This window comes from Pogona vitticeps, chromosome 1, assembly GCF_051106095.1.
Source record: "Pogona vitticeps strain Pit_001003342236 chromosome 1, PviZW2.1, whole genome shotgun sequence".
Taxonomy (NCBI): Eukaryota; Metazoa; Chordata; class Lepidosauria; order Squamata; family Agamidae; genus Pogona; species Pogona vitticeps.
In genome coordinates, this window is record NC_135783.1 from 250,028,188 (window position 1) to 250,048,275 (window position 20,088).

General features: G+C 40.7%; 1 protein-coding gene and 1 non-coding gene across 2 annotated transcripts in view; both read left to right on the forward strand.

Moving 5' to 3' along the window:
- B4GALNT4 (beta-1,4-N-acetyl-galactosaminyltransferase 4) overlaps positions 1 to 20,088 on the forward strand; it is a 251,205-nt gene that overhangs the window by 164,234 nt on the left and 66,883 nt on the right. The window contains exon 3 of the mRNA XM_072985559.2: positions 14,483 to 14,593. Within this exon, the coding sequence (XP_072841660.2) occupies positions 14,483 to 14,593 (111 nt within the window). The remainder of the gene's footprint in view (positions 1 to 14,482; positions 14,594 to 20,088) is intronic.
- Positions 16,527 to 16,693, forward strand: LOC140703409 (U1 spliceosomal RNA). The gene has a single exon (XR_012082819.2). It is a non-coding gene; the product is annotated as a U1 spliceosomal RNA (small nuclear RNA).

Here is a 20,088-nt window from a genome sequence, read left to right on the forward strand (position 1 = left end):
TTCTTTTCCCTTACTTTCAAGTAATGGATGCAGGAATTACCTCATCTCTGGTCATAGTTTATCATACCAATAATGTAAAACCATATGTGAGGAAAGATGACGTAATTGCTGCATGTTTTACTTGCAAGTAAGGGAAAAGAGTAGTGGATAAGATGGGAAGGTGATTTTACACACATTCAGACCTGGCAGTTAAGTAATTAACAACACTAAGCTTTGCTTCATAACAAAAAGTACTACCCACACAATCTGACAGAATTCAGGATTAGCACTCAAAATCATGGTGCTTTGCTTTTGCATGACCCCCCAGGCCTGAACATCATGCCCCAAATGCCTACATCATGAAAACACAACTACAAACAGACAAGAACATATCACAACTAATTGCACAAGGAAAAGCCTGTTTGAATTGGTCCAGCGTGGAAAAGTAGAAGCCCCCAGTGGCAAAGAAAAACAGTCGCTTTGGGAGCAAATCAGCCTTTGCATCATACGATAAATTAAAAATACTTCAAATTCACCTGTTTTATAAGTAGAGCAAATCTTGTGGTATTTGACCAGATAGTCAAATTCTAAGTGGTGCTTGTGGTTTATTGTCCACCTAATTGTGTGTGGCTGAGTAGCTGCTACCACTGGAAATTCTGTAAGTGGCAACTAGAGAAGGTCAATTGAATCAGTGGAATTTATGAGACGTTTACTCACCAATCCCCACTGATTCAATGGGCCTACTCTAGTTGTGATTCACTACTGGATTTTTAGTGTGTTCTCACCACACTATATTGACAGTGTGGGAGCTGTTGTAGCATAATTTCATTTTTCTCTCCAAGGAAACATGTGAAGATGATTAACCAGGGCTTCCTCCAGTATCAAAAGGCCTACAGTACCCTCTTCCATCTGTGAACTTCTTTCAGCTTACATAAATGGCAGTGGTTGTGACAGCAATATTCCAAGGCAGCTGGGAGCTGCCATTTTAATTTCCCACAGTAGTCCTGCCCAGATCACCTAGCAAAGTGTGATTTGGGACATTGTAGGAGATTTAAATGGAAGCTTCCAGACTCAGTTGAGGACAAGTGTTAGCACAGGTGGTCTTGGAGAGCCCAAGGATAACCGCTGCTGACCCAAATCAATGCTCTTGTGGGGAGAAGTCATCACGTAGCCTCTCAGATACACCTGACCCTTGACATCTCATATTATCCTGGCAGAATAGGAAGGATTTGTTTCCTATACCCATGTAAAAAGATTCTAAGGATGCAGTCTTATGTGCAGAACATTCAGTTTCTGGGTATCAGGTGTAATGCTCCAAGAAAGCCTGTATTATTGTGTGGAGGAAGCAAAGGCTCTGTTTGAAGTCCTCTGTAAGGCCACATCTATGGGATCTGGGTATAAATGCTACATACTATACAGTATCTAAGTATAAAGCAGACACAGTTAAGATTTTATGCCTACTACAAGTCTTTACAAGCAGTTGTTATTAATTGATCTATTATATTTTTATCCTACTTTTCAGGCAATAATGATCTCCCAAAGTAGCTGGCAGTAATAAAAAGGCACTACACTGAGTTAGGGGTGGTATGTGTGTGTGTGTGTGTGTGTGTGTGTGTGTGTATACACACATGCATACACGCATGTATGCATGCATACATACACGCATGCATGCATGCATACATACATACATACATACATACATACATACATACATACATACATACATACATACATACATACATACATACATACATACATACATACCCTGCCCATCTAAAGTATACTCTGGGTGGCTAACAATAATAGATAAAAGTAAAAACAATACAATAAAATAAAAACAATAGTAATAATATAGTTCAAGATGGGTAGGATGGACAGGGGCCGTGTTCACACCTGGAAAAAGCTGAGAGGCAAGCCCTGATCTCAAATTTCTAGATTAAGAGATAGGTTTAATAACAAAAGTAAGGACTGGTGGGATAATGGAAGTCAGAGAGCTTGGTTTGACCATGTCAGAACAAAGTGATGAGTTGTTAGCTGAAATGTACATGCTGTTGGGAGCTGTGGCCGATTGGCTTTTTCTGCCTGTATTTTTTGAGACTGAGTAGTCTAATTTCCCTGTGCCTCTTTCTTCTCTGGTCCCTTGTGGGGGCCAGAATGTCCTACCTTTCCCCTCAGCACTCACAGAACAACTGTAGGGAATAAAAGGGAGAATAAAAGGGTGCTTGCTTCTCAGAGAAATAGTGCTCATTTTGTACAGAGACATTGTAGGCAAATAATGGGGACCCTAACAGGGCAAAAAGACGTCCTTGTCTTGGTCTCTTAGCTGTAGGGGAGGAGTCTTATAGAACTCAGAAACTCCTTGTTGAGGTATGTAATTGTATCAAGACAGCCTTTTAAAAAGCACAAAGAAATTCAAACCTCTGATTAACCTCCCCACGCCCCTCCCCATCTTACTCATTCAAAACATGGACTCACTGATGCCTACTTCTCATCCCTTAACATCAATTTCAAGTAAACACAGGTGATTGACTCCAGGGTTTGATTTCCTAAAGAGAGAAGAAAAATCTCTGCTTGCCTAAGACCTAGTCCATCAGGCACAAGGAGATGTTCTTCCCCTCAATAAAGATGTATTGGATCAGTCTGGTCAAAATTATTTAATTGAATAGGACTCTGCTCCAAAGATGCTGTTTGTAGATGTTGTCACTATGAAAGCCTACATTTTGGAGAGTATAACTTCAAAAACAGCTTTTTATTTTAAGCTGACTACCCTACCCCCAAATTCAGTGATTTAATGTTAGCACACGAACTGTGACTAGCCAGAGCCTGAGGAAGTAAACTTGATCCACGAAAGCTCACATTAAAATATAACAGTTAACTTTTAAGGTGCTACAACTTTGTTGTTGTTGTTGTTGTTGTTGTTGTTGTTGTTGTTGTTGTTGTTGTTGTTGTTGTTGTTGTTGTCTGATCACCAGAGCCTAGTTTGTCTTGACTTCTATGAACAAGAAAGGCACTGATATTCCTCAGCTTTTTCTTTGTCAGCTGCCAGGAAGAATCTTTGGATAGAAATTTCAGTACCTGCAAATCCTAGCAACATCTACAACTTCTGAAATTGCTTACTTGATTGTAAGATAGCCATCAAGACCTAGATTTCTATGACTCTTAGTGGATTCCAATCATTCACAAAGTTTTCTATTCAACTACTACTGCTTCCTCATCTGATTTTTGTGCAGAATCCATGAGTCACATCAGTGGCTGCAGCTGTTGTGTTGTTGTCTTGTGTGCATGTTCATGCTTGTACTTGTTTTAAAAACACATAGTCTGGGTCGTTGAGAAATTACTTTATTTTCATACCAGCAGATTTTTCCTTTCCATGTTTTTTAGTTTCCCCGAATGAATAAAAATATTCAGGAGCATATACTTCATTGTGACACATGTTTTCTTCCCTTAGAATTCTTACACCATTTATAATTCAAGAATATTAGAATGCTGTTAAGGTTACAGGATCTCATTGGCTCAGAACTAGGCAGGCCTCTCTGCCAGAAAGGAATTAATGAAATCATATATTTTCATCTTCGCATGTCTTCCCACTCAGAATCCTTCCTTATATCAGTTTTCCAGGTAATATAACTTTGGCCTCTATATAAGAGAGAGGCTTTTGCTGACTTCTGAAAAGAATGTCTAAAATAAGTGGAGGTCGGCTCAGAAATAATGGTATTAGTTGTGGCTGCCATCAAAAGCTTTTGGTTCCTTGTTGTTGGCTGGATGATGCTGTAATAATCTTTGCTGCCTGTGTGAATGAAGATTTCCTTTTAGAGGTTTGATCACACTCTTGAGATCAAGAGGAAGCATATAGAGCAATAATTTTGGGGAAAGCTAACAGTGTGCAGTTAAGAGACATGCTGAGAAGCAGAGGCTATAGGAGCCATCTTGCTGCTAGATAACAGCAGATCTGTGTCTTTTACAGAGAGACCTCAAATTTGGGACAGAGAGTTCAACACACTAATATTCCACCAGTGTATGGCAGTTTTCAAAGGTGAAGGCCAATGTTATGCCTACTCTACAGATATGGAATTCGAAGGAAATAGACTGGGGGACCTTTTCACAGTTAACACTGCATTGTTGTGAGTTGGGTGGCAGTCACTTAGCATCAAAATATGCAGTGCAAGCAGAAGAAGCAATTCCTCACATGCTGGAAAGACATCAGTTGGTCACAGCAGGAGCTTTTCAGAAGTGTAGTATGCCAATTAGCTTGCTTTGTCTGTGATTGGTCCTCACGAAATAAATATGGGCATTGTTTGCAAGTGTGACTGCTCTGACAGGAAGGTCTGCCAGAATGTTATCTCTGGAACCCTAGCATGGTTTCAGCTTCTGATCACAAACTATTTGTAACCTACAATTTGACCCCAAGAAATGGATTACAGTGGGTATTGCATTCATTTGAAGGCCTTAGGAATGGACCTCAACAGATGGGAAACCTTGACATCTGAGCATACAGTCTGGAGGCAGGCGGTGCATCACGGTCTCTCCCATTTTGAAGAGACCCTTGTCCAGCAGGCCGAGGCAAAGAGTAAGTCACAAAAGCAGCAAAATCAGGGAGCTGGATAGGGGGCAGATTGTATTTGTCTTCAGCGTGGAAGGGATTGTAACTCTCGAAATGGACTTCTCAGCCACACTAGATGCTGTTCCAAGTCCTCTATTCAGAGCACGTTACCATAGTCTCTTGAGACTGAAGGATGCCTAATCTAATCTGCGCTTATTTGAATCCTTTCCCTTTCTAAGCCAGCAACATTCTTATATGCTTTCACCTCACAGGTAGCCCTTTTCTTTTCCAGAAGACTGCAGTGCTTTTTGTAAACAACATATTACACCCCACCCGCCAAACAATTACACCATGTCAGTCCCCCAGCACTTTTATGATAGACATCCAAAGGTTAACCTGAAATTATGTTCTGCCACTCCATACAGTGTTTCCAAGCCTCTGTAGATACTTGTGATCACAGTTTTACCTATTAAGTGTTTCTTGCATGTGGGTTTGTCCAGCCTCACATTCTTCTGTAAGTGGCAGGGCCACTACTGACAGGAGGATGTATGAGTGTAAGAGCTTCAGATTTCACTGCTTGCCTTGCCTCCCCACTTCCCCACCCCCATTATGGTCTGCCATAGCTCCCCTCTTGTGGGATTCTCAATGAGAGCAGGTTGCTAGAAACCCTGAGGGGAAGGATGAGAAGCAGTGCATGGTATTTCTTCTTTTTTTTTCCTTTCCTTTTTCCGTTTAGTTTTGTCAACAGGGTCTTAGTTTTGTGTGCATGGATGCATGTGTGTGTCTGGGGAAGGAGGGGACAACAAAGCATTGTCAGTCTTAAAGGGGCCATAGAACAGTCTCGTCATCATATTGTTCTCCACAAAGCCGCTCAGGGTAGCAGAAAGACACTCCTCTGTGCTTCTTGGTTTAAACCTAGTTTGTAATAGCTCTAATTAGATGGATATCCTGCCAGCTTTAGTCTCTAGTCACGTAGTAGACTGAGCATTGATACATACACGCAGACTGAGATTTCTGAGAAGTTTAGGAACATTATCGTGTCTGGCTCTCAGCATGAATGGCCATGAATGGCTCACTAGTTACAGTTTATTGTAACGTGCCTGCCATGCCGATATAGTGATCATTTGATGTCACCCTAAGTCATGGTCTGTGCCTCTTCATTTGAAGAACTGGGGTATGATATCCAATCCATAGCTGCCTCAGCTGTAACTTTAAAACAACATCCCTAATGCACCTAACTTACATCTAAGAAAGATGTGCATGGTGAAATCCATCTTGGCAAGAAAGTCTGGACTTTTAAGTTCTTGACTCTGGCACATATCTGATGAAGAGCTTCTGATCCATGAAAACTCACATATTGTATGATTATTATTATTTTTAAAAAAATTATGTTCTATAAAGGTATTGCCTACTTTGTATTCTCAAAGGCTTTCACGGCCGGGATCCAATAGCTGTTGTAGGTTTTTCAGGCTGTCTGGCTGTCTTCTTGAGGTTTTTCTTCCTAACGTTTCACCAGTCTCTGTGGCGGGCATCTTCAGAGGACAGGAGACAGAACTCTGTCTATGGTCTGATGCAGTTTTGTAGGATAGTTGAGTATTTATAGCTGTGGGATCCACTTTTGTTCCTTTTCAGGAGATTGGGTGATTATGGTGATCAGCGTGTTTTTTGTTGTGAGTGTATTGTTGTGATAAGGGGAGAGATGATCTGTCACTGTGATTAATGGGTGTTGTTAGCTGGTCTTTTGTGTGCAATGATCACTGGTCCTTGTGGCTGGGTAGAGTTCGTTGACCTCTTGCAGGCTGTGTTTTTCAGTGCTGGGAGCCAGGCTTTGTTGGGTTTTAGACAAAACATTAGGAAGAAAAACCTCAAGAACATGGCCAGACAGCTCGAAAAACCTACAACAACCATCGTATTGCCTACTCTTGTCCCCTAGATCAGTGCAGCTCAAATGCTGTGGGTCTACAGAGAAAAGGCTGTGTGGGTCATCCTGCTGTCTGAACGTCCTAGAAGTAGTTTCTGCTTCCGCCCTCCAAGTGTCACAGCTGGCTGAGAATTAATTCTGTCAGAAGAGGAATTTGACAAGGAGGCATTTATCACAGGCTCAGGCTTTTGTTTCTTCCTTTGAGTACCCCAATCTCCCAGGTAATTTGTCTCCATATAATGAAGAATGGATGGCAGAACCTGATCTGAGCGGGCCTGACTCATTTCCTACCTGCTTCCTCAGTGCTATGTGTGAGTAGAGTGACAGACCAGTACATACATAAATAAGCCCTGAGCATCAGAGGGAACACAACCTGTGTCCAGAGCATAGGGCATTTTTATTTTTTTAAGGATTTGGTTCTCGTAGTCATTATAGTATTTGAAAATCTGTTACTCATTGTGATCTTTAAAGAGTTACATTACTCATTGTGTGGCTTGTTTTCTTTTTGATATCTTTTTAAAAACACATTAGAATTGGTAAGAGAATGGCATATGCTGTCAAAATGCCTTTAAAATGCCCTTTGACAGTAACTTCAAAGTGGAATTGGAAAATATTTCTTACATCATTAAAGTAACTTAATTCCCACTTGTTAAGGTTGCCTTTGAAATAGTTCAAGCTTCGAATCATTACTGCAAATGCACCTCATTTGGAACCTGTGCTTTTATGAACAAAGGCCTGATGAGTCCTCTTTTGCTCTCCCTCAACTTCAGAATGCCTATTGTTTGTTACGCTTCTGGCGCAGAGTAAATGAAGACACTTTACCAGTTCTTCTTTGACGGTTATATTTACATATATGTACACTTATATACAGGCAGGTCTCTACAGCACATCTAGAAGTCTTCACACAGTCTGACAGCATGCGTGGCAGAAAATCACATCAGAAGAAGAGAACATTTTACAGACACAGTCCATATTTATACATAATCTTGTCTCTGTCCAGTCCAATCGGGTTCTAGGTGACCTCATCTCTGCACCTGGGCTCTTTCTGGTTTCACCTCATTGCATCAGTTTAGGATGATTCAGCTTTTCTCTCATCTGCACATAATGGCAGTTCGTTAATGAAACATATATGGGTTCAGGCCTATAAAATTCTATACCCTGACACCCCTCCTAATTTTTTATGCCTGAACACAGCATAATCCCAACACATTTACACATTATTTTTTAACTTTTAATTTTAACACATACTTGTTACCTGTAACCTCTGTGTGTTCTGTATGCACCTTTGCATCTGTGAACACCTTTCATTTCTTCATGTACTCCATTTTCTCATCCATGGTCCCTAACCATTTTCTTTTTTCAAAAGCAGGAAGTTCTAAAACTTCTTTGTAATTTTTGGTTCTATATAAACATGACACACTCTCACACCACCCATTCCAAACCTCTTGGGTGGTATACCCTTGTTTGTCCTTTGGGACCTTCTGGGACCTTGTGTTTCTGTCTGTGCCTCTGTCTCACTAACCTCGCTAGCATGTGTTTCTTCGTGTTCTTCGTGTTCTTCAATAACTTCTCCATCTTCATCTTCTCCATCTTCATCAGCAGAGGACCTCGTGTCTTGCTCATGTGTTTCTTTTTGTCTAAACTGACCTCTTCTTTTTTCACTCAGTGGAATGTATAATTGTGAATATGCGTGTACTTTGTCCCAGTTCTCCCCCTCATTGAAACTGGCAGACCTAGAAATTACAACGCTTCTATCACCATCTAGAAATCTATACACCTTTGAGTTAGGCTCATAACCCAGGAACCTCATTTTCTTTGTTTTCGCTTGACCTTTCCTCCTGAGTTGCTTTGGCACATGTACCCAAGCGGTACATCCAAACACTCTTAAATACTTCAAACAAGGTTTCTTACCAAACAGTAAATAATATGGGGTTTGATCTATCGAGGATGACCAAATTCTGTTAATTAAAAAATTCGCAGTTTTCAAAGCTTCGGCCCACAGCGCATGATGCAACCCTGCGTCAGCCAGCAGTGCATCTTTCATGTTCTGGAGCACCCCATTCCTTCGCTCCGCCACTCCATTCTGAAATGGACTATAAGGGCTTGTTTTTCTATGTCTGATTCCTGTGAATTCTAACCACCTCTGGAATTGTGTATTTGTAAACTCTGTACCTCGGTCAGTCTGCAATTGCGCCACCTGGTGGCCAAAGCGCCACTCAATTGATCTAAGCCAATTCTTAAATGTTTGAAAAACTTCCGTTTTGGATTTCAGTGTGAAACAAAACGAAAATCGTGTATAATCATCCACAATTACCAATGCAAATCTTGCTTTTCCTAATGAAGGTGGAAATGGCCCTATTAGATCAGCATGTACCAATTCAAATGGTCTATTTGTCTCTCTGGTACTCTGTCTCCCTTTTGGGGCAACTTGTGTTTTGCTTTGCTTACAAATTTGACAGTCCAGGTAATTCTTACAGTCTCTTATGTTCACATCTCTAGCCATATTTTCCATTTTTTACACTGTCTTAAAGTTTACAGGACCCAGTCTTCTATGTAGTAAGTGTATACAATTGTCATGTTGGGGTTCATTTCTGTGTACCATGTGTGTGTCTCTGTGTGTTTGGCCTTTTAATATGTATAAATTGCCCTCTTGCTTCGCTCTGGCCACTACTTTGTTATTTTTCTTAATTATACATTCTCCTTTTTCAAACATTACACAAAACCCCTGTTTATCGAGTGCTGACACACTTAGAATATTATAATCAATTGTGGGTGTAAGTAACACGTTACTTATCTCCAACTTCAGACTGGGAACAAACACTCTCCCTTCTCCAGTTACGTCTGCTTTTTGTCCATTTGCCAGCGTCACGTTCTTCAGCTCCGTCTTTCCTAGAAAACAAAACATCTCTACATTGTTAGTCAAATGATTTACGGCCCCCGAGTCAATTAGCCATTCAGCTGCGTGAGTGTCCTTGAAGTTATCTGTTGTTTTTCTGCTGACAAGAGAGACCGATCTCTTGCTGCTGCTCTCTGCAGAGCACCTGCAAACTGCTGCCTCGGAATCCTTTCTGTTTGGAAACGTCTCTCCTCTCAAACAATCCTTTTGCAAATGATTTTTGGACCCACACTGGTAACAGGCTTTGATCATCATGGCACGCCCACGCTGCTCTCTGTTCGTCTCTGGCTTTCGTCTTCGGGACACGCTGCCGTCTGGACTCCGTCTCTGTCTCTCCCGGTCAGCTCCCACGTGGCTTTCTTCTGCAGCTTGGAATCTGTCTTTCCAGTGTTCCTCCTCCTGCAAGATTCTGCTTGTTACATATTCAAGAGTTAGTTGTGTATCGGAAAGGCTTTCTAAGCTTGTAATAAGCATTTTAAATTCTGAACTTAAACTACTCAAAATCAGGTAAACCTTCTGCTCCTCAGGGAAAACAACGTTCATTAACTGCAGTTCATTGAACAGTCCCTTCATGGTTTGTAAGTGCTTTGAGGCACTTTTCCCAGACCTCATTTGGCATTTATAAAGCCTCCTGGTTAGGGAAATCTTTGTGCCTGCTGTTTCTCTCAGATAGATGCCTCTCAGTCTGTCTTGGCTGTGTTCAGTCCTTGTATATGTACTAATTCTTCATCTTCTAGGGACAAAATAATAGTACTCAGAGCTCTCTCATGCTCTTCCTCTTGCTCTTCTGTTAACTGGGCTGGAGGACGACTCACATAAGACCACAGGCTCTCTCTTCGTAATAACATTTCTGCTTTGACTGCCCATGTCCTGTAATTTTTACCATTCAGTCTATTTATGGCCAAGCCTCCTACGCCTCCCGTGCTGTATGCCATCCTGCCTTCTCTTGCAGTTCTCTGTTTCCTTTCCCCTCCTGGGCTAACAGACGAACTGTCTTCTCCCAAATCTTCTACTTCACTGCCACTGTCACTTTTGCTCTCTTCCTTCATTTATTTACTTCACCCACGTTTACTCACCACCGTCTGTCTTGCGCAGCGCACGTTTCTGGGCCCATAACCTCTGTTACGCTTCTGGCGCAGAGTAAATGAAGACACTTTACCAGTTCTTCTTTGACGGTTATATTTACATATATGTACACTTATATACAGGCAGGTCTCTACAGCACATCTAGAAGTCTTCACACAGTCCGACAGCATGCGTGGCAGAAAATCACATCAGAAGAAGAGAACATTTTACAGACACAGTCCATATTTATACATAAATATGGACTTTGATATTGTTCATCTTGTTGGATAAACCCTATCTTGCCCTGTCTGGTCTTTACTGTTGTCCTGAAACTGTCCAGCAATCTCTGACTCTAACTGTACATATGTTCAAGTGGCTTGTGTCTTTCAGGATGCATTTTAAAAGATGAAAAAAATGTAAAGTGTTTGAGTAATAAAGTGGAGAAAGGTTTGCAAAGTAAGATATTTTCAGAAGTGGTTCTAGAAACACAGTTTCCCTAGACTTGGTACACTGTAGATAAATTTGGCTACAATTCCCATTGTCCCTAGCTAGCTTGTGATTATGGGAGTTGTAGTCCAACATCAGTAGGCACCAGGTTCAGAAAAATTACTGTAACATATAATTTGGAAATGTGATTATTTACAGGTTGAGTGGAAAGATCTCTTTGAAAAATAAAAAAATATATCCCAGATAATAATAATCTTGTTTTCTTTACACTTTGTTTCCTTTTCTAGTAACTTTTTAAATTGATTGTTTATAAAACATAATACAAAAACCATTTAACTGAACTTCTCTCTTCTCTTCAAATACCAAAAACAATTATAATTATTCTTACCCTCTGCCTTTCCCAGTTGCTCACTTTATTTTGGTTCATTTAGTCTAAAAACTGCAGTGACAGAAGGAGTATCATCTGAGACAATTAATAAAAACATATAGTTTGTATTTATTTGGATTACCCCAGCTCACAAGATCAGTTTGCGCATATGTGGTTATTGGCCACAAGTCTTCAATCAGAAAACATAAAATGATCAGATTTCTCTCCCCCCCTTTTTTTGAATCCCAATTTGCTGCTTCAGTTCATTCATAACTAATAAGCCCCATTTTTCAAGACTCAGTCCCCTTCTGTAAGTGTTTTAAGAGGTTTCCATTATCAGTTCATTTCTAATAGAAGCATTCTATACCAGAGTTCAGAACAATGTTTTCAAAAGGGTCTCATAACAGTTTAACCCAACAGGGATCGCTGCAGTTGCCGTGGCCATATTCCCTGGTGTACTACACATGTTGACCAAAACACAAAGGAAACACAAGACAGTATTTCTCTTGCTATTTGTCTTTCTAAGGGCCCTGGATTATAAACCTCCCACAATTGCATTCCTGTCTGAAGACTGGGATGAGGTTAGTTGTGCTTTCAGAGACAGGCATTTATTATGAATATTCATTCAGTCAATATTAAGAATCCTTGCTGATAAATAACCCTTTGATATTTCTTTCTAGAAAAAAGACATCCTGAGCTCTATATTCCATGCTCATTACCTCTGCCCATCACCTGTAAATCTATACAGTGCATAGCTGAAGATGCTTTTGCAAAGTACAAATTGGTTGGCACTCTGAGATATCCAGGTAGAAGCTTACAATTCCCTTCTTCCAGGGGCACCCTGGGACTGTGCAGCTTGCCCAAGGCCACACAGGCTGGCTTTTCTCCTGTGGGCAGAAGTGTGAGCAGTTGAACTCCCCACCTCCTGTCTCTGCAGTCAGATACCTAATCCCATGAACTAGACACCCAAATCCCCAATCCCAATCCCATTTTGCACCTACTTTGTCCCTGTTTTAGAAAAACAGTGAATGAATGGATGAATGTGTTCCACTTTGAACATAATGACCATGCTTTTAAAAAAGGAGTTTGAAAAATTCAGATGTCACCTATCTAAAGCTTGGGGAAGAGCCAATATAAAAGCAGCATTTGATTTTCTGGTATGTATATCTGTAATTCATACTGGAGATTAGAAGAAGCACCTTCACCACCTGTCCTGTCCTTTGTATTTCCAGTAATTTTCAGTGATCCCAAATGACAGTAGAGAGACTGATCCAAGGGCAATTCACCCCCAAAGGCAGTTTGGTTATAAACTGTTTTTGGCTTCATATGCCATGCTATTGTGGTTCCAACATTTTGAATTTTAGAAGGCATTTCTAGACCATACTTTGGTATGAAGCTTAGGCCCAAGCTGGAAGAGAGAACTGGCTATCCAAAACGATAATTATCAAATAAAACCAAGGTTTAAAGCCTGTGTTACTGTATATCTTCTTTATAATATGGGAAAAATGCTTTAGGAAGGGGCAATAGAGAAATATTTAACTGTTTCTACACCTATCAGTTAATATCCCCATGCTTTCCAGCGTAATAAGTAGTCTGGCAATAACCCTTCTACTCCATAAGCATGGTCTTGGTGTGCAATGAATACCTACACAATTGTAGGTACACACACAAATTATGCCTTTAACAACCATCGTCACATTGCCTTGACATTTTGTTACAGATGTAGGGGGAACATGCCCAGGTTTCCGCGGTGGCCGAGAGTGCCTTTGTACAATTAAAACTAGTGCTGCAGCTGTGCCTGTTTCTTGAGATGTCTGATCATACTTCTTGTCTAGATTACTCTAATGCACTCTGCGTGGGGCTGCCTTTGGAAAGTATTTGGAAACTTCAGAAGGTCCAAATTGCTGCAGCCAGATTGCTAACAGGGGCTGGTTATAGGGAATATATCACTCCCCTGTTACAACAGCTCCACTGGATGCTGATCTGTTTTCAAGCACAATTCAAGTGCGGGTTTTAACCTGAATGTCTTGGGTCCAAGCTATTTAAAAGACCACACCAGCTTCTAAAAGCCTGTCTGGGAATTAAGATAATCGGCGGAGGACTTTCTTGTTCCTACCACCCCCACAAGCACACTTGTTAGGAACACGGGAGAGGGCCCTCTCTGCCGCTACTCCAAGACTCTGAAACTCCCACCCACAGGAAGCTAAGTTGGCCCCATCTTTGCTGTCCTTCCACAAGCAAAGACTTTTCTGATGGTTGTTATAGGTTTGTTTGTTTTTTTTGTTTTTTTGTTTTTTTGTTTTTTTTTTGCTATTTGGCCCTTCCAAAGGTTTTTCTTCCTAACGTTTCCCCAGTCTCTGTGGCTGGCATCTTCAGAGGATAGGAGTTTGAACTCTGTCTGTGTTCTCTTCAGAGGACAGGAGTTCAGAACATGGCTAAAAAAACCTACGACAACCATCGGATCCTGGCTGTGAAAGCCTTCAAGAATACAAAGACCTTTCTCTTTAGGCAGGCTTTTCTTAGTGATTGGCATCCTGAGAGTTTATTTTTTAATGGGTTCTTGTGCTGTGATATTTTTAAATGTACTTTTATTGACCATTTTTAATATAATATTTGTTTAATCCTTTTAAAATATTTGTATATTCACTGTTTTTAGCTTTTAAATGTTATAATGTTTAATTGTTGTAATTGACCTTGGATCCTTTTAAGGAAAAAAGTGGAGTAAAAATATTTTATAAATAAATAGAAAATTAGTTGCAGGTACTTCTTGTCACCTTGACCAAGTGTTGTAGTGCTATGTCATATTTGGAAAAGGAATGCCTTAGTGCAGCAGAATTTGTGGTAGCTTTGGGTCATATACATTTGGTCATATGCACATTTGGTGATGGCATTCTCCTTTTCTGTTTCTCTAGCTGTAAGGTACCACTGACCTTCCTCTCCCAATATATTGGGCTGGGATGATTTTTAATTATTTGTAGTATTTTGTTGTGGAGTGGGAAAGTGTTCTCTTTGACACTGATAACTAAACCTATATACTAGGTATGGGGATGACATCATTGAACACCCAACAATTTAATGTAGAAGATGTTTGATCCAATCAAGTGGAGAGCTTGTTGTTCTGGAAAAAGCTAATAATAGATGTGATACTGTACTAATACTTTCAGTAGAGTTCTGTGACCTTGGTCCTTTGAGGTACTCTCATCCATGTGGTATTTTCTTTTCCTCCCTCCCTCCCTCCCTCTTCAATGGTTCTCTTTCCTCTTACAGGTGGACGAGCAAGGTGTTGATGGATGGTATTCCAAAAGACTTGGTCTCGACAGAGTTGCGAAACCCTCCAAGCCAAATGTAACCAAGCATGTTCTGCCATGGAAAGAACAGGTAAGCTGACAAGGCATGTCTGAAAATTAAAAAAAAAAATAAGTGGGAGGTAGTGTTTGAGAGAGAATATCTGGAAATCAGTTCTAGCTGTCCAGTTATTGGTTGTGCAGAAAGGTGAAATCATTGTGAAATGAACGGCATCTGTTTAAGAACCCTGCATAGTTCTGAATTACTTTTACAATGCTCTCAAAGCACAATTTCACAGTGAATATTAGTCTTGGACTTCAGTCCTGTTTTATCTTCCAAAGTGGGTACTTTCCAAGGATAGAGGGAATCCTCTCCTCCCTTGAGATTACAAACATCTCTTGATTTTATGACATTTTAATCAATGAACTTGGTATCTCATGAAGGAGTTACCCTGTTGCAGGCAGTACTTGAACTGTTCTGGAATCTCAGTCTCATTACAGCTAGATGTTTTTAAAAAAGAGGTAAGATAGGCAGTTGCCTCAGGTGCACAGACCTGAGGTGCCCTGGAACATATATTAAAAATGCACCTGCTATCCTAAGCACATCATCTGCTAGGGGGAGGGTGTCTTTCACAAGGCGTCTTTAGTTGTTCCCTCCCTGAATAAGCTCTCCACACTTAGATGGGAGAAGCCAGCCCTGCCCCTCTGCATAGGTAAGGAAAGCAACAAGTCTGCAAGGGAGACATTTCTGGTTACATGTATGTGGGAAGACTCATTTCCCAGGGTTTGTGCTTACCTGTATAGCCCACACAACAGCAGGAACATCTTCCCTGCAGACTTGACACATTCTGCTTGTAGAAAGTGATGATGGAGAGGAGGCTAACTGCTCTTTTCTAAGTGTGGTCAGCTTAGCCTAGTATGGAGTGGCTGAATTGACTAAATCCAAAGTGAACAAAATACTGCAAATTTCAAAATCTGTGCAGTATTATGTATGTTGGTGGTTCTGTTCTGTCCACCTCTTACTTTTTTAAAACAAATACTGGTTTATTTGTGGCTTGAGAGAGTGTTTGAAACAGAAACGGTTAATATCAAGTCAAAGCTGCCAGGCAGTTAGTTCATGTTGCTATTCCTGGTCATCTGATGGAAAAAGTAGACTTCAAAATTTAAAAAATGTCAGTTTTGCTCAGTATTTAATAAATAACATATAGTATATGTATTATTTTAAAAACTATTTGGAGTACCATACATCTGTTGTGGGGTTTTTTTAGGGTTATGTAGGAGCCAAGTATGTACAATGTAAAATTTTCACAACAATGTATAAAAATGTAAGACTTAATAAACTGAAAGAATGTTCATAATATTATTTTAAATGGTCACTTATTTAAGCTTCAGTTGATTGTGTAACTGACCTCACAACTATAATAAATATTTGGTGGTGGTTGTTTGAATATATATCATTCTATTAAACTACAGTGGTGCCTCGCAAGACAATTTTAATTTGTTCCATGGAAATAGTTGTCTTGTGAAAACATTGTCTTGTGAAACCCAGTTCCCCATTGGAATGCATTGAAATCCATTTAATGTGTTCCAATTGGGAAAAAAATCACTGTCTTCAGAAAATTGTCCATAGAAAACATTGTCTTGCAAAACACACTGCCTTTGGAAATTCAATGGGTCTCAGATAGCCTTCCCCCTCTTTTACTCTCCAGCAACAAAGAAAGAAGGTAAAAGGAGTCAAACCCCCTTCTGTCCCCTGACCCCCCAAGTCATGGTGACCCCCTGGCTGCATCTCCCACTCAGTACAGGGCTGCACAGCCCCAGTGCTGCCAGAGGCCAAGATAGCTTCTCAGTGTTTTGGGGTGCCCTGTGGGACCCCCATCAGGGGCTAAGTGTTCCTCCCACAATCCTCTAGTGCACAGGTATTAGCATTATGCAGCCCTGTACTGAGTGGGAGGTGCAGCCAGGGGGTCACCATGACTTGGGGGGTCAGGGGACAGAAGGGAGTAGGAGATGCAAAGGCCATTCCAAGTCATACCTTGTAGGGGAAATACCATGTTGTAAAAATGGTTTTCCCAGGGAGAGGCTCATCCATTGCACTTTAGGTGTGTTGTTGACCCTTGTGATTTCCCCAAATGTGGGGAACTTAACTACATAATTTGTGTTAATGGGGGAATTATGTTTGTGATTTCTCTGTTTTTTAACAGTCTCTTTACCCTTTGGTTCCTGGCTATTTTCACCATTCTCTACCGTTTAAATTTGCAGCCATAGCCTCATTGGTGATGCTTTCCCCCCCATTGAAACACATTAAATACATACTGTAAGACCTATTTTTTATCCCAAAAAAGTGGGGGAGAAAGTGTATGCTGCTGGCTTTCCAGGAAAAACAGCAGCATACACTTTCTCTCCCACTTTTTTGGGATAAAAAAGTAGGTCTTATGATAATATGTTCCAATGGGGGGGGGGGAAACCGTCTTGCGAAACAGGGTCTCAAAAAAAAAACCTGTCTTGCGAGGCAATGACCCAAACATCATCCAGCGAAAATTGCCCATAGGAACAATCATTTTGTGAAGCACAACATCGCTCAAAAAGGTCATCGTTTAGCGAGGCAATCGTCTAGCGAGGCAGCACTGTACTATGAATGTATAGGAGCCATAATGTTATATTCTTATCTCAGATAAAGATTTATCCAGGTTCTGCTCAGCTGCAGTTAGTTATGCATCCGAGACCATGTGGGAGACTCATCAGCAGTGAACTCATCCTGCTCTGTCACCTTTGATCCAGCTCATTCCCTCAGAGTTGTATTTCATTCCATTTGGGGTAAAGCCCAGTATTGAGAGCCAGGCAGCTGTGCCCAGGCACCTGCCCACTTAATGAACTCTTGCATTATTCAGGCAGCATTTTGGCTGCCCCTGTGACAAGGAAAGCCTTGGAGGGCTGGGGTTGTGGCAGAGGAGAGGTTGTTAGCAGAATGCATTCAGATGGCCAGGACCAGGGAAGGGAGGCATTGAGTGGGGCTCTAGAGAGAAGGATGTGGTTTAATCACAAAACCAACCCCAGGAGCTGCATCACAAATGAGCAAATCCTACAGATTAGTAAGCACCATCAGCAGTCAGGTAGAAGATGTCCAGGAAAAGGCTGCGTGCTGCATAATAGGCTTTGTGCATTGATTTGTCAAGTGCTTAGGTCTCATTATCTGTAAGATTTCACAGAAGGCTGGTCAGCATCCTGTAGCAGCTTTGTGCAAAGCAGCAGTCAACATATTAACACTTATTGGAAGATCAGCTCTGAAACATTCTGCCTCTGTTTCCAAAGTGAAGAAGGTTCCTTAGGGGTACAGGGAATGTCCTTAACTACAGAATGGTGCAGTATGTACCAATGGGGATATATTGTGGCATTGCTGTTGCTAGTCTCATGCTGTTTCGCTTCTCACCTTAATATTTGTCCAAGCAACTTCCTTTGTTCTCAACTCTTACGGATTTGTTAAGCATTACTGATTACTCCATTCTGACTGTCATAGTAATAGCTAAGGACTGACAGCTGAGTATGTCAGGCTGTAATCCACAGATTCAGATCCAGAAAAGAGAGCGGGATGATAATCAGTCTTTTGCTTCGTTACCTTGTTTTTATTACAAATGGAACAGGAAGATTAAGAAAGGAAAGATCCTTCATCAGTATACCAGAAGACCACAGACTCAGACATCAGTTTAGAACAGTCATATGCTAATCTTTTAACCTCCATGGACCAGTAAAAAATCAAACGGAAAAGAAATGCATAGTTCAAGTTGTGCAGTATTTTCTGATCCCAGTTACAACCCCAGTATATTGCAGGGACCGAAAATGTCTCACATTAAAAGAATGTTTTTGTTCATTTGTGTTCTTCCACCCAAAGACAGAAGGCAGAATAAAAGTAAATATACACTGCTATTGTGCCTTGTGACACAGTGTTTAAACTGCACTACTTCAGTCAAGACTCTGTTTATGACCTGAGTTTGATCTTAGGCTCAGGTAGCTAGCTTGAGGATCACACACTTCCATCCTTCCAAGGCCAGTAAATTGAGCACCCAGCTTGTTGGGGAGAGGGGAGGGCAATGTGTAGCCTGCACAATTATATTGTAAACCGCTCAAAGAGCATGATGGGGAGGCATATAAACAGGTCATGTTTGCTTTATTGTGGAACATTTTCTGACTATACTGAATTTTAGTCAGCCCCCGCCTCCCAAAGATATTAAAACTCCTCTTGAATCAGACCGACCTGTTAGCAACCAGAGCATGTCACATTTGCTTCATTGCCTCATGGTTTGCTTTAAAAAAATAATGAAAGGAACCTTTTTGTTTTAATACCTTGCATTAGCTAGTAAGAAAAGTATCCTATGACACCAATAAATACATTAGTGTAATGTTGTCTGTCCCACCTGTTTGCTTGCCTTTTGTAGGTTTTAATTTTTGAACCAGTGTTGGAGAAGGACGTGCAGGTCTCAGTTTTTTAAAAATTAATAAAATCTAGTAGCCTCTACAGGAACAAGAGAACTTCAGTTAATGTGGTCCCATATTGCAAATCTAAAGTATGAACTTGCATCTTCTGTAAATAGAAAACAACATAATGTGTGCTGTGATTATGCCTGAAGATGGTGCTGCTCCATAAGTCGTTCCAAAAGGCAACCATGGATCTAGGTGGATCTCTCCAGTATTTGTCTCTGGTAGATAAAACCTTGTCTGTAGAAAACTAACAGGCCACAGATATGGATTGTAATTGTTTTCCTGATATAGTATAAGGAACAAGTGAACCTACGCATACATGCACCAGGTGTGTGTTTCCATATGGAATCTAACCCACAAACACACACTTAACAGTTTGATAGGAATCCTCCAAATGGAGCAGAAGTCCTCTCATGTCTCTTAAGTTTTCTTAAAGAGGAGTGCCTTTTGAAAGGGATGTTTGGATGTAAATCCCAGTGAGCTTCATGCTCTTTCCCAGCTAAAGAGCATGAAGCTCACTGGGATTTACATCCAAACATCCCTTTTAGAAGGCACTCCTCTTTAAGAAAACTGCTTCTCTTTAGGAAGTCTTTAAGAAAATGCTTTAAAGATGTATAAGAGCTGCACTTCTCTGCTGGAATTTATGCAGCATTTGTTTGTTTCTTTGCAAATTAAAAGCTTCTGACTGGGAGGCTCTCATCACACATCATCTTCAAGGGAAAGCACCATAGCTCTAAACCCCACTCCCAAAACAAAGCAATACTAAAAATAAAGTTTGTTTTCAGAACAGATGAAAAGATAGTAATAGAAAATGTCACAGTACTAGGTAGGATAACGGAAAGATCTTATGAATGGCGGAAACAGTGAAATCATTGCTGAATTAGATATATTAAGTAGAATGGATGCTCTGTCTGAAAGAGTCTCAAGTGCCTCAGCCTATATTTTCATACCACAGACTTGAGCAGTTACCTAGTGACAGGTGTACTCATGAATAGATTCCTTATCCTGCCTTTTATCTTCATGACTTGTGTTCCTTAGTAATTACTGCACTGTACCTCGTTTGTTGCAAATGTACCAAGAACAGCACAGTGTGTGATAACTTGATCAGAAGCA